Source organism: Uranotaenia lowii, chromosome 2 (genome assembly GCF_029784155.1).
Source record: "Uranotaenia lowii strain MFRU-FL chromosome 2, ASM2978415v1, whole genome shotgun sequence".
Classification (NCBI taxonomy): Eukaryota; Metazoa; Arthropoda; class Insecta; order Diptera; family Culicidae; genus Uranotaenia; species Uranotaenia lowii.
This window is the reverse complement of record NC_073692.1, coordinates 284,560,654-284,575,708: the sequence shown is the minus strand read 5'-3', so window position 1 is coordinate 284,575,708 and position 15,055 is coordinate 284,560,654. Positions and strand designations below refer to the sequence as shown.

The window sequence follows — 15,055 nt, the reverse complement described above, 5'->3', positions numbered from 1 at the left end:
AAAATTTGAGGTATAATACGCTCTTTTGCATAAAATAAAGCAAGGGATATTATAATTATATTTCGTTCACATAATATTTTTTTTTAAATCTTTATACTGACGACTGTAAGATGTAAGATTATGATCAGAGCTTAGATTTAATGCTTCAATGATAAAAAGCATAAATTTTATTAGGTTAATTATATTACCCGATATGCGCATTTAAACCACCCCCCCTCCCCCCTCCCCTTAACAATTAAAAAAAAGTGAGGTTTTTGGGTTTTTGGATTTGCATATATTATCAAAATATAAGTCTTATTGGGAGCAGTAAACCTTTCATCAAATTTTAATTCAAAGGAAACATAATTTTTTCACCCTTCACAAGTAATTCAAGCAACAGTGTAAATTGTTTAGAAGTGATATTGTAATCTGATGGCAAAAATAATAACCGAGGAATCGATAATTTTATAGTATACACCGTAATTTAAAACCTGCGAGTGTTTTTGTCTATTGATGAGCAATAAACAATTCATCTATTTCGCTTTAACTAACGTTTGGCATCGAATAAATCATTCATTGTGACGTCAAGTAAAACCACATTCCCGTTAAAGCCGTAGCTTCGATGATCTATATAACAAAAGTTTAAAGATCTATCAAAAGTGAATGTTTGTGCTTGGTGCGTCGGTCGTTCACCCCTTTTAAAAAAATCGTGATAGTACGAAATGAGGTCTCAAACAAAAATTTAATGACAAAAAAATACAAATAAACAAAATATTTTTTTGCTATCAGTTACAAGATCTGCAAGTAAGTTTGTCTCAAATATATTAGCTGATCGTTCAGGTAGAACAAATCAACAGCCGCTCATTGAAAATAAAATTTCAAACCATGATTTATAGGTGGTTTGATGAATACAGAGAATACCGCCAAATGGTCATAAAAAGGGCACTTTCTCGTGAACGGGCGCTTGGTATAAAACACACAATCTTCAAGTTTTTTTAAGTTTTCAACAAGTAGCAAATTTACTACAGCTTTTATTATTGATGCTTAACAGATTAGTTTGAAGATTTAATAAATAAAAAGTTCGTTAAGTGTCAACATTATCATACATTTTAGGTAGACACAATGAATAAAATCTGGCAAACTATTGTGTGTCAAATTGAAAATATTTTGTAAAAATAAACATAACTTTATGTTCCAAGCTAAGGATTGAAGAGCCTCTTGGCTGAAAGAAACCATAATTTCAAAGTAGTCGATGAATTCTTTTGAATTCAACCACACTATTTGAAATACCCAAATACTAGTTTTTCACAAGCTACTCGCTAGCATCCTCAGTGCTATAGCAAGTAGCTTGTGAAAAACTAGTATTTGGGCTTTTCAAATATTGTGGCTGAATTCAAAGGAATTCGTCAACTGCTTCGAAACAATAATTTATGTGTTTCTTAATTTTTGATTTGATTTCATTTTAAATTTTTTAAAGCTTCTATCTTTTTTATCAATCTGATCAAAAGATCAATTATGGACTCATATGAAAATATAAAAAATCAATTTAAATTGATATTTTTCTCTATTAATTTTTAATTATTTACCTTTCCCTTATTCGTTATCCTGTATCAGAATTTTTCTTCAATTTTAGAATTAAATCAATTTAAAATAATAAAAATTGATTGAGATCAATAATCGGTTTTCTTAATAAACTAAATAAAAATTATGGTAATAAAACTTGATTTAAAATTCAAGGTTAATACCAAAAGATTTTTCTAATATTTTATTGAAAATAAAAATTACAAGTTGTTTATAAACTTGATAACGAATTGTAGTTCTTTTGCAAAGTCTGAAAGTGAAATTTTAATGTAAGTGAATAATCCACCATGGATTCACCACAGTTTCTGCAACGTTTACCCTTAAAGGGTGTTCGGATCAAAAAGTGGCCAAACTAAATTGCGTGTAAATCGATTATTTCTTCATTCAAAAAAAATCAAAGTATCTTTGTTTATGAAGTTTAATATGTATGAAAGCCGGAAGAAATACTCATTTAAGATTCCGGTTGATCTACTACAAATTTGCGGTTCTTTCGTTTGACGCCTTCCATCAGATTTTGTACAGTTACCTTACCTAATTTCTTTGTCGCAAAACGCAATTGAATTTTCACGACGCATGTACAAAAATTTTATTCACAGCATGTATTTTTTTCGTATTTCATCGATATATCGTGAAGGGTGTATGGATGGATTATTGATACTTACTTGATCGAATTGTCACACAATGAGAATAACAGATAGAAAGTTTGTGTCCTCGGCAAAGTTGAAGCTTATTTTATAACAAATATCTTTGCAAAGAGTTGAAAGAAAGGTTTGAAATACTATGAACTGCTGCATTGTTTTGTGATTAGAAAAAAGAGTTTTGGTTTTTTTTATTAGCCCATACACCGATATATCAAAGAAATAAGAAAAAACACACATTCAATTGCAAATATCTCATCACAGTCAACTCGTATCGCGTCACAATCTTCTACAAACTTGTTTGTCATTGTTTGAACTACAATTCCCGAAATTCTGAGCTTTATAGCATACATTTCATGCCCTTGCGCCAGCTCGTGCTTCTGCAAAATGACCTGAAACCTTTAGAAAGTCATTTTTTCACCGAAAAGCACCAAATTAGAGGGCTCCGCATGGAATATAAGGATTCTGTTTGTAATGGACTAGTCTACTGTCCAGCTGTTGAATGATTGGTCGTTCAATAAATGCATATATTTATGAAATAGAATACCTCCAGGTTAAATTTTTGTAGGCATATACATACAAAAACCAACGAACGTCTAACCTTAATTCTAACGATTCTGTTTCAAGGTCCAGTTTTGGAATTGTTATAGATTCAAATTTCTTCTTCGAAATTGAATAGAAAATTCATTATGAATGATTAAGTTCACAACACCGATTTAAGGATTATGTGTTATATTTTTCTAGACATTAAAAAATGTTAACTTTCCAAGTAACTTGAAGCACAATTTTCCAATATCTTAGCGGGCAACCAAACTCTTCCATACAAAAAAGCTCACTTCAATACCCCAGCAATAAACGCTAAACTTTACCAGCATGTCTGACAGTACAATAAGGAAAACTAAACAGTCATAACGCGTGAAAATTATACTAACGCAAAGATTTTTAAAATAAATGTTTCTAATGTCAGGATGATGGTTTGCTTATTTGCAGTTGTAATTCATTGTTTGGAGAAAAAAAAATCTTGATTCAAAATTCAATATGAAGTAAAAAATGATCTTTAATTTGTGCTATTTTTAGATTTAATATCTGTGACTATAATGATTATTTGAAATTAAAAAAAATCTGAAATAAACATCTGAACAAGATTAATTACACTACCCAAGTAAAATCAAAAGTTTTATAGTAGGCTACTAGACAAAGTTTTATAAGGGGTTGAGGAGTCTAATAAAACTATCACTGCGTAACATTAATTTGATTCTCTTTTTTGCATATTAGAGGTGAATAAATTTGCTATCGATCACCTGAACTTTATTTTTACGTATGATCAATAGTATATTTGTATTAGTGACTTCATGATAGATAAAATTATAAAAAAAACGTATTTTTTTAGAGAAAATTTTGTTTCAGCGAAAGTTTTTGACTCGATGGTAACATTTAAAAAAATCTGATTTACTATTGGTCTTAAATGTCAATTCAAAACAAAGATTGAAGAACTTATGGTTACTATACTGCCGTTCTAAGTAAGATTGTCCCATGTGGAAAAACGTGCAAACGAGAAAAACGCGATTGAAATATCAGCTATATTTACAATTTTTCTCTCAACTAAAAATTCACCGACAGTTTTTTCGTAGCGAATAGTTTAAGTTAATAATTTACAATGTTTTCTGCCAAAAAAAATTACATTTCCTTCAAAAAAAATAGCAAATTAGAGCCAAAAATGCTCCGTGTGACACTTTTGCGTAGATTTTTTTTTACAAGATGGAAATTTGACTTCAAACCATAGCAGCCGGGTGTTTGCTGCCGTGAGTGGGTTCGTCCCACTAAAACCACCTTGGGCTTCGTGTGCCAGATGTGCCCCTTGGTTTCACCCTATGATACTACATCAAGGGGTAGGCTGTGCTCATGCACTTACACATCTCACCCTTTTCCTCTTTCTCAATTTTTCCTCAATTTCTCCTTGATCATCGTTCTGCTTTATCCTTTTTCTCCTTTTTCCTCCTTCTCCTTTTTCTCTATCGCCAACTTCAGACTGGTACGGAAGACCCCGAAACGTGTACCGGTTAGGTAACGCTTTCATAATAACTTACGCCCGTCACAGCATCCACTATCCCGGGGACCTCGAAACGTGTGCCAGTAAGGTTACGCTTTCAAAGTAGCTCGCGCCCGTCACAGCAACCACTTTCGCACTGAGACCTTTTAAGTCCCACCACACGTATGAGTCCAGATTAGGGTTATACCGCGCCCCAAGATCGCGTTGCTTTTGAATTGAAGTGTCATACGAGGCCCAAGACCTTCCATTAGCTTGTCAAATTTGGTTGACTATCTCGCTCTCTCCGTTCATCATCTTTCCTGATTCTTATCAGATCGCGCATGATTTGCGAGATTTCGTCGACGATAGCACGCCACGCTTAAACCGTATTGCTTAAAGCACCCATGACCCGAAAGGAACTGCGTCAGGTAGAAGTTGACCTCTCCATACTTCCGATTTACCCAGTCTGAAAGTCTCGGGATTAGCCTATGCGTCCATCTTGCGTTGTTCGATGCGTCCCATTGCTCCTGCCACTTGAGCATTGACGCTGCTCGTTGAGTTTTACGCACACCTCTAACAGCTCTTGCTTTGTAACATTCCATATCCTCCGCCAGAGTTATGTCGATGGGAACCATGCCCGCGATGACAAGAGCTGCATCTGCCGATATGGTCCTGTACGCACAGGAAACTCGCATGGCTATCAACCGATGTGTGCTCCGTAATTTGGATCTGTTGCGCTCTACCTCTATCGCGGAGCTCCAGGCCGCTCCTCCGTATCGTAGTTTCGACAGTGCTACGCTCGCAAGGAGACGTCTTTTGCTACTCATTGGACCATGGCAGTTCGGCATAATCCAGGCCAATGAATCGATGACTTTCGATGCACTTTCACAACAGTATTTGACATGTGCACCAAAACTTAAGCGATTGTCGACCATTCCTCCAAGGTATTTCAGCTGCTGTTTTGAAGATGTCGTGTGCCCCCCAACAGTAATCTCCATGTGCGGCACAACTCTTTTGTTGGTCACAAGCAGAACTTCGGTTTTTTGGTGAGCTATTTGAAGCTTAACTCCCTCCATCCAGATGCCAACCCTTTCTACGGACACCGTTGCAAGGTCTTCTACCTCCTCAGTTGTTTCGCCAGTGATCATAAGCACGATATCGTCAGCAAATCCGACTATCTGCACGCCTGCTGGTAGTTTCAGCGTTAGCACCTCGTTATACATGGCATTCCAGAGCACAGGTCCGAGTATGGAACCCTGTGGAACACCCGCTGTTAGGGCAGTAGATCGTAACCCAGTTTCGCGTAGAATCAGAACGCATGCCGATGCTAGTTCTACAAAAACTGTCACACGGCTACAACTTTTCTATCATTTTAAAAGCTTGCGTAGTTTATTTTTTTTCCCAAAAACTCATGCTGAACCGTAATTTGAGAAATACGTTCCTCTTTGTTTATAAAAATGTATAGTTGAGTATGGGTCCTGTAAGTAGTGCCTACCGAAAATTGTTTAGTGAAAATTTCTCTGAATAAAACACTCAAGGCTTCTCGCTCCTCCTCTGCCCTCTATTTTAGTGTTCTTTTCAGTGAATAACATTAAATTTAACAGTTTGAACTCATCTTAAGCCAATTTTTTGATAAAATTTGCATTTTTGATAGAATTTTCTCTAGTGTGACATTCTTGCGTAGAACTATCAACATAGAGACAACCACCTTGATGAAAATTTCGTATAAGTTCAGAACAAAGTATATTTGTTTGTGTTTTTATTCGAAAGTTAACACTAAAAGAGACCGTTTCCAGCAAAAAAGTGAAAATGACCCAAAAGTCACATGGGACATTCTTGCTTAGAACGACAGTATACCATAACAGTAGTTTTCGCATTTTTGAAAAATTTAACGAATCGCAGGTTTTGCATAAAAAAAACTTGTTTCTTCACTTGCCGATCACTTTTAATGAACAATTTTCATAAAGCTTTAATTAACACAAATACTTCATTCGAAGACTGCAACGCGATTGGACTACAAAGAAAAAAGTTTTCACGGTTCATAAATTGTATTTAGGCTGCAAAATGTCGTCTAGCCAAAATACTTTCTGCCAAAGCACTTAAATCTTTGAACCGCAATAACTTTTTGTTTCAAGTCCAATCGGGTTGCTGTCTTCGAGTAAAACATTTGTCTCAATTAAGACTTTTAGAAAATTGTTCATAAAAAGCGATCGGCTAGTAGAGAAAAAAATTATTTGTGAAAAACCAGTATTTTTTGTTCCTCCCGAGCAAAATACCATAAAATTCTATTCACGTTTGAAACTCGAGCAACCCCTCCCCAACTCCCCATGGTCAGATCTATCTGAAATTTGACATGTAACCTTCGGGTCAAGATCAGGAAAACAGAAATTTTGCTGCAGCATTTTTTGCTTTTCGACAAAAATATGAGCACTTTTTGAAAAGATTTGTAATCGTTTATCATAAAAATTCGTACCGGAACCAAACAAAATCAACAAAGCTGATATTTCATAGATCAGGCATGCTCAGTTTGGTGAAACTTGTAAACTTATCCAATGCAAAGCTCTCTCAACAACTTAAAAAAAGTTTTAAGAATGGTCATTCTAATGAAACAAAATTTGATGCCTGCTCACTGGTCGGTGATTTAATCAGATCAATTTGACTTTTGAGCGCCTTTTTTTGTTTTTTCTTCTGTTTTCCACCCCTGGCTTCGGGTAAGCTAAGAATCAATTTTGACTTGGAGCGAGTAAGATTTACCATGTTTAATTCTTTCTATACCATGATTAGTACACTGCGATTCGTTAAATTATTCAAAAATGCGAAAAATTACTGATATGGTAAAGTAACCTTAAGGTCTTCAATTTTCAACCGATTTTGATAAATAACCACTTTAAAACTTTGTTTTGAATTGACATTTAAGGCCAATAGAAAATCAGATTTTTTAAATGTTACCATCGTGTCTAAAACTTTTGCTTAAACAAACTTTTCTCTAAAAAAATTCGTTTTTTATAACTTTTTCTATCATAAAGTCACTAATATCAACAATACTGTTGATCATACTAAAAAATGAAGTTCAGGCGATCGATAGCAAATTGAAATTCACGCGTTTTTGAAATATTAACGATGCAAGAGAAAAAGAAAAAAAATTGCACAGTTTCCTTCAAAATCAATGATAGTTCACAAAACCGTTGATTATTCAAAGAATTACTGTATGTGACTGGTGGAAAAGTATGCACACACTGTCAAAAATGTCCACAAAGTTCAAAACAAGCATTGGAATGAAGCACATGATCGGCAACTACGGTTAAGGGTCATCAGGAAAGTCAAATCTCATACCGGCATTTTTAATTTTGAATAAACGAAATACAAGGGTAGATCGCTGTAAAGTCCAGAAAAAAATTTCTCCGATAAGCTGAAAGTGTTGCCTATACTACGCATTAATTTTCGTTACAACATCACTGGTACAAATGAGAATCATTGGGTGAAAACTTGAACAGTTTCTTTAAAAATACTATTTTATGAAATTTTTAAAAAAGCTCTCAGAGATCGTTTTATACCACACGTGCCAAAAAACTGCAACTCGTTCGAATAAGTCATACCTACGCGCACCAGTCGGTGCTTAGGCGTCTTGCGTACTGGAACACTACACGCTCCCCGGGAGCAGCGCGGGGTATATCGAACCGTTATCAATTTCGCGATATGTTTCTCGATAAAAAATTTTATCTCAGATTTTGGCAAACCAACGAAAACAAAAATTGATACCGAGTTCATGGTGCCGATTTCGGTGAACTCCATTCAGTTTCGGGAAAAGATTCGAGCTGTTCGGTTGTAAAAAAAAAACTTGTAGCTGCGAGTGCACCTATCGACTCTAAGTTTATGGAGTTGTTTTTGAAATACTCATTCGACCATTAATAGAGATCTCTTTCGAAACAGGTCGGTTCGGCTACCATTCAAGTGAATATAATCAGTGGTGCACTAAAATGTGCAAAACTACCGATGTTGTGAAATTTCAATTTATTTTATCGACTTTGGCTATCGATTAAATGATAACGCAAATCCCAACTGATTATATCGCGCATGAAACAGTCGCTTCCTGACACATTTTGAATAATTTTAGCAAAACGGTGATTTTCAGGTTCTCGGTCAAATGGCCATTCTGACCACACAAGTGTCCACAAATAGTGCCAACGTTCTAACGCAAGCTGCCGGAACAAGTAATGGTGAAAAATTCAACCTTCTACTATGGAAGAACTTCCTGCTCCACTGGAGGAGCAAAATTTCCTCGCTGGTGGAGATTTTCATTCCACCATTCTTCATGCTGCTCCTGGTTGGACTACGGAGCCTGACTGAAGTCCAGATAAACGATTATGAATCCATCTATGAGCCACTGGATGTCAGCGACTTTGCCACCATTAGGTAAGGAACGGATTAATATTAACCTTCCAAAGCAGGTCGCAAAATTTACGTTCTAATTTATTTCGGGACATTTGCGTTTGTTAACCGCAAATGCCGAATGAAAAATTCCTAGCAAAGAGATTTCAGAAAAAGGCTGACAACTTTGCTGTTTTACTCTGATTCAATTATTATTGAAATTTTTAAGAATGCATCCGTTCGCCGATTTATTACAACGTAGGGTCCCAAAGGTTGTGCTTTTTTGCAATTAGTGCTATTTTATAGTCATTTAATGATAATTTTTAATATTTAAAAAATAATGACATTTTCCAAGAGTAAGCACGTATAAGCCAAATGGATAGGAACCCTATCAAATCATTAACTTTGAAGAATAAATAAAAATGGAAATAGAGGGAGGGCCTAAGGTAATGTGTAAAGGTAAAATTTCATTTGTAGTTTGAAGCTCAAACTATTAAGCAAATATTGTAATTTTTGCCCCTAAATGTAGGCAGCATTATAGTTCTTTTTTTGATTACAAATATATTTTAAATAAAACGTTAAAAATCAACTAGCATATGTAAATATTATTAAGGTGTTTTGCATCCTTTATGATCTAGAAAACTCGATAAAACCGTCAGAATAGAGACTGATCCATGTCACCCCGAAGCATCAAATTCTGAACAGAGACGAAAACGATTTTCAAATCAAATTTAAAGTAGTCTTATAAATATCTGCATCCATGTTTTACGTTCAAAGGAAAGATAATCGAAATGTATTGAAAAAAAAATGATCAATCTTACCCCGGATTACGGTACATACAAACGCCTTGCACAATAATAATGTTTATTATTACGTCAACTTTCCAAGTATTGGTTACTGCGCTAAAATAGCAGCTAATTTCACCAAAACTATCTCACAGTGAGAACTGAGAAGCTTAATGAAAAACATTTCAGGATTTTACCCAGGCAGCATCCGGGTTATTACCGGATATCATTGGCCCTTATTCTGCGCCGCGCGTGACGTGAAGATAGTCGTGTCACCCAAGTCACTCTATTCCAGTAGTCGGTTTAGGTGAGGAACGTCACTTCGGATGAACTTTGTGAGTTCTTACCCTATTCTCGTAGTCACCGTGGGTGAGAATCGTCGCATTCGGGTGACGATTTTAGGTGACAATTGTCGGTACCTTTTCAGGTGACGACGAAGAACAAATCTAAGCAAAATCGTGAACAAAGCGGCATTTTAACAATAAATTGTAACACAATAGGTATAAATAAACAGAAATAGTCTGTTATGATTGTTTTTCCATTTGAAGCCACTTTTTCTTCTTCTTAAAATCAGAAAAAAATCACATACCTCATCGAAAATCTTTAATTTTGATCTGAATTACAAAATGTAAATCTGATATGTGCATAATTTTTTTTTATTATACAAATTTTAATGACAAAAACTTACAACAAATTGAAAAGGTCACTGAAAATTGAATTCTATGTTTGGATTTCAAACTTGATTGTTTCCTAAACTTAAACTTAAACGATTTTGAATTATTTTTTTATTTGAAATATCGAATTTCAAGTGTTGGATTGTAAAGACGAATTATGCATTTTTTTTATCGGTAGTTAGGTATAAAGAAATCTTAATGTTTGATCAGAAGTACTGCAGGGGACTCCAATCACTTTTAGAAATAGCAAAACATCAACTTGTTGTTTCAAAATTTCACATATTTATTCATTATCAACTCCGGTATCAGCACACAATCCGTGAATCGTTGAAAGAAAAAAGATCTGGTCGAACGATGGATCCTACAAGGTGCTTCCAACTTGCTGTACCGATAAAGCTAATCTCGAAGACTACTGCTCACCGTCGGGGGAAGGCTCTAGAGCTGCACTTAGTTGTCTTCGAACTTTCTGAAAACAAACGACAAACAAAAAAGACCTTTGATAAACTTTTAACTTTGCAATTTTATTTAGGCTGTTCCGATCGAGCAGCTTACATCACAAAAAATTCTTTACTTACCCCGATTTTGGTGTTTTTTTAACCTCGGTCTACTGGTGGCTACGTTGCACTAACAGTTTGTTTTTTCTTCCTGGCCGGCTTACTAACATCCTACAATCCGATGTTGACCTTTTTCGAACTTAAATTTTCACGCGTTACAAAACAAAAATAAACTGTAAATTTTACCCATTGTGTTCATTCAGCCACTCACCTGGGAATGAGCTCCTGTCACTTTACCCACATCGACTCCGGGAATAAGGTGACAAAACTCACGGTGACTCCGAGGTGAGGTGACAATCGTCACGTCACGCGCGGCGCAGAACAAGGGCCATTATAACTTATCAATCATTATTATTGAAATTTCCGTTGGTTTATAAATTCTAAACCTTTTTCCCTCCCTATTTTTGATAATAAAATCTTTAAAAAAAACTGTAATTGCTTAAATTGGAACAATCGACAGTACAAAGCTTCTTTATTGAATTTCCATCCCAATTTCTGTCTTAGAAAATTCGTATTGAAACATTTTCAAATGATTTCACCACAATTTTATCATTTACTGAAGTAAATGTTCTGAATTCAGCATATCATTTTCCAAATGATCATTCTCAAATTATCTCAAAAACGATCTCATAGTTGCGTTGCTAATATCATTGAGTGATTCTCTTATCATGAATATTTCTATGTTTTAATCGTATCTTTTTCAGGATTGAGTTTATTGAGATTTTCAAGTCTTGTGTAGTTTCTTCAGTTACTGAAGTTCACTTTCATGGTTTAACTGAATTTTGAAAACTCAGGACCTTTGGTACTAAACTAATTTGGATTCATTCTGTGATTCTGTGTTTTAAACATCAAATCACGCTTCTGATTTTTTTTAAATCGACCATTTATGCAAGTAATACCCGTTTGGCTTTAAGGGCATCGAATGAAACTTTTGTCTCATATTGAATAACAATTTTATGAAATTGTTTTTATCTGTATTTGGGTGTATTATTTCGTATCTATGCGTGACGAATACTACGTCTTGTAGCAGTTGTACAGCTCAAGCTGAAATTTATTTGAATGATATGCTCTGAAGTTCAGAGTCTGAACAAACCCAAGACTTTCTATCGCGAGTAACGAGATACTTACAATTATTTAGTTTTCGACACACCTAGTGCTAGTTTTAATAAAATCTTTTCCGGTAATTGGTGGCGTTAATAGAATCTAAACATAATGGTAACAATAATTAACTTGCTCTTGGCAATTTAATTCTCGTCAATAAGTACTCACAAATTGTCACAAGCGGTTTCAATATATGATTTGCAGATGACTTCCTAATTCAACGACAAATTTCTTCGGATTTCGACCTATGGTTTTTAATACCGATGTTACTTTCAGCTCAGAATAATGTTTTGCTCGTACTTACAAATTTGTCGATTTTCTCGTCAATTTTCTATTAACCTTGTAGGTAGCCGATAAGTTTAACGAGCCCTTCTACGTAGAGTATTTCTAACCTATAAAACGTTTTCTAAATTACAAAGTTATATCCTACCAATGTAAATTTTAGTAAATATTTGTAGGTTTGAATTATACTCTTTCACGAAAAATCCAATCATAGGGACCCCCCAAGAAAAATTGCGCGGGCCTTAATCTGGCCCTAGTCGTCATAGATGTGAATCATAACGAATAAATTTAAATCATTCAATAACTTACCGCCAATTGAACTCTAACATATAAAACTTTGGTAAATGTCGGAAATTTTAAACCTTCAACATGATTTATGAAACCAACACATAAACAAACTGTCGGATTTTAAGGCACTAATTGGAAGAATCCTCTAATTTGTACGAAGATTTCTTATGCGCATCTCACTTTTCTTCCAGCCGCTTGTATCAAAATCATAATAGTAATTTCAACACAACTTTATAAATGAAACCCGAAAATGTTCATGACATTGTACTTGTTCAGTTGAAAAAGAAAGTTGAAACAGAAAAAAAATCCTCTGCACTTCCCACAAATTGCGTGGGATCACCTCACGTCACTTCATAAATTAATAAACGGTATTTCAGAATTTTCAAATTTAATAGGTTCTTGAAAATTCTCAGGTAGAGACTCCCGGATTGCGAAATCAGTTAAGAATAACTAAATAAGAAGAATAATCGAACGAACTGATCAATTGTTGAAGAAGCAAGTGTGTTTCCTCTTGTAGCGAATCATTCAACCTGCTGGAGGTGGACGAAATCAACGGAGAATCGGGTCGGCCACAAACGATGAAACATGCAATTATTGATCACTATGCAATGTCCACTAATTCAAGATAAAATCACAATAACTCAAACATTAAATATACAATTTGCATCGTATGGAGCGGAAAAAACACGTGCGATACCAACAAACCATCTTCTACTTCCCCCAGCGTGTTTAGCTCAAAATTGAGGAAACAAACTCCAAAACTCCACAAATTTCTTGCGATTATATTTGTGGTTGAATGAATACCAGTTTAATTGAATAGAAGTTCAACTCGAATGAATTAAAACAATTATAAACAGCAGAAATATTAAACAAAAATCATTGTGTCATTATAAAAACTTCTTCTGTTAGTATTCCGAGCTTCCACAATCAAAGATACAAGGTCTTATGTTAAAAATTTGACGGGGTTTTTTCGACTGGAGTTTTCACATAATAAAATGATTTGTTCTACTAAATTAATCATCCGACTAAAACAACCCACTTGAACAATTTTCAAGTGATTTCCATAAAAAATACGATTGTTAATCTGCCTTCAGTGGGTTGCAAACGAGATAGGGGAGATGAGGGCATAATGGCCACCTTAAGGAAAACGCTTATTTAACCATAGGGAACAGCTGTTATATGTGAATTACAGCATTGTTTCGTGTTCAGACACTCAAATAGTCTATGGCCTAATTGGATGAAACTTGAAAAAGTAGATAAAAACGTTTAAAAATGCATTTTAGAAATTTTGGCCGCAAGCTGAAAACCAGTCACTGTAGAGGTATAATGAGAAACTCCCCGAGGCAGTATGAGCAACCTTAATGAGGGCATAATGAGCGTTTTCTGCCGGGGAATCTAGCAGCGAATTCGACTCGATGAAGTCAACTGAGTAATAGAGCTACAGCTTAACTTGTATCGTCTGACCTATTGGCCTATTGGTTAGATGTCGGAGAGGTAATCAGTAGGCTCGAGTTCAATTCCTGGTCGAGGTGTTTTTTTTTTTTCATTTATCATTCATGATCGATGCATTTTGCACTAAACGGTGAGGCGTATATTCATCAAACAAAGCAATAACAAAATAATCTAGGTCTGTTTGTAGAATTCAAAGAGTGAACACATGCTCATACATTATGTTTCTAGTATTTTGTTTGACGGATGACGCTTTGATGCTATTAGCCGTATAATGTAACAATAAAAAAAATCAATCATGAATGGTATGTGCAAAAAAAATCCCCTCGAACAGGAATCAAACTCGAGTCTACTGATTACCTCTCCGACACCTTACCAATAGGCCAAATCGACAGACGAAACAAGTCAAGCTGTAGCTCTATTATTCAGTTGACATCATCGAGTTGAATTTGCTGCTAGATTATACGGCAGAAAAAGCTCATTATGCCTTCATTGATAGTGCTCTGTTCGCCTCTAGTGAACAAATTAAAGTAAAAAAAGCGTTTTAAAATTGATAAAAGTGAAAAATTAAAAATTTTATGATGTTAAAAATTGAGAAACAATGTGTAGTTCATGTTGCAGTGCGTACATTTCAGATCAAGTGTTCTTTTTTGGAGAAAAATTAATACTATAGGTAGTATGAAACAAGTTCTTATGAAAATTTGTTTAAGAAAATACGTACTTATGTAGAAAAAAGGAGTGCTCATTATGCCCTGGGTTCTCGTTATGCCCTTATCTCCCCTAGCTAGGAGAACTCGGAAATTGGCTAACTTTTTAAAAACATATCCAAGCAAAATCGTAGAAAGAGAGGAAGGATGAGTAAACGTCAAGTTCAACATTCATAACTTCTACAACTTTTTATGATATTTATCAAATTTTGAACAGAAATTACTTTGATGCTTGACAAAACAGATTTTTTTGAATGAAATAAACGATTTACCAAGGCGTGAATTGTGGAAAACGGCTCTGAACCAAAAATTGTTACTGGCTGCATTAGTGAATTGATACAAGAAAAAAGACTCAACACGTTTTGGCCAGCTCTACAACTTATAAACGCTCACCAGAAAAAAAATCTGTATTGTTAATATAATCGTTTAAAGAAGCTTAGTAATGGTTGTTTAACTAAAATGACACGTTTTAGTTTCTGAATCAACAGCCTCTGAATCCAATGAACCCCAAAGATGTATCAAAATAATTACAGTAAATCTATCCTTATTGCATTTTACATCATGTTAATACCTCTCTAAAAATTGCTATTCCAAGTAGAAAATTGTTAAAAAAGAAACCA

At 34.8% G+C, this 15,055-nt stretch overlaps 1 protein-coding gene across 1 annotated transcript in view; it reads left to right on the top strand.

Moving 5' to 3' along the window:
- Positions 1 to 8,037: 8,037 nt before the first annotated feature.
- The window catches only part of LOC129749228 (phospholipid-transporting ATPase ABCA1-like), a 40,219-nt gene continuing 33,201 nt past the window's right edge, over positions 8,038 to 15,055 (top strand). Inside the window, exons 1-2 of the mRNA XM_055744168.1 lie at positions 8,038 to 8,157; positions 8,360 to 8,640. Coding sequence (XP_055600143.1) covers positions 8,372 to 8,640 — 269 coding nt within the window. The 5' untranslated portion in view covers positions 8,038 to 8,157; positions 8,360 to 8,371. The remainder of the gene's footprint in view (positions 8,158 to 8,359; positions 8,641 to 15,055) is intronic.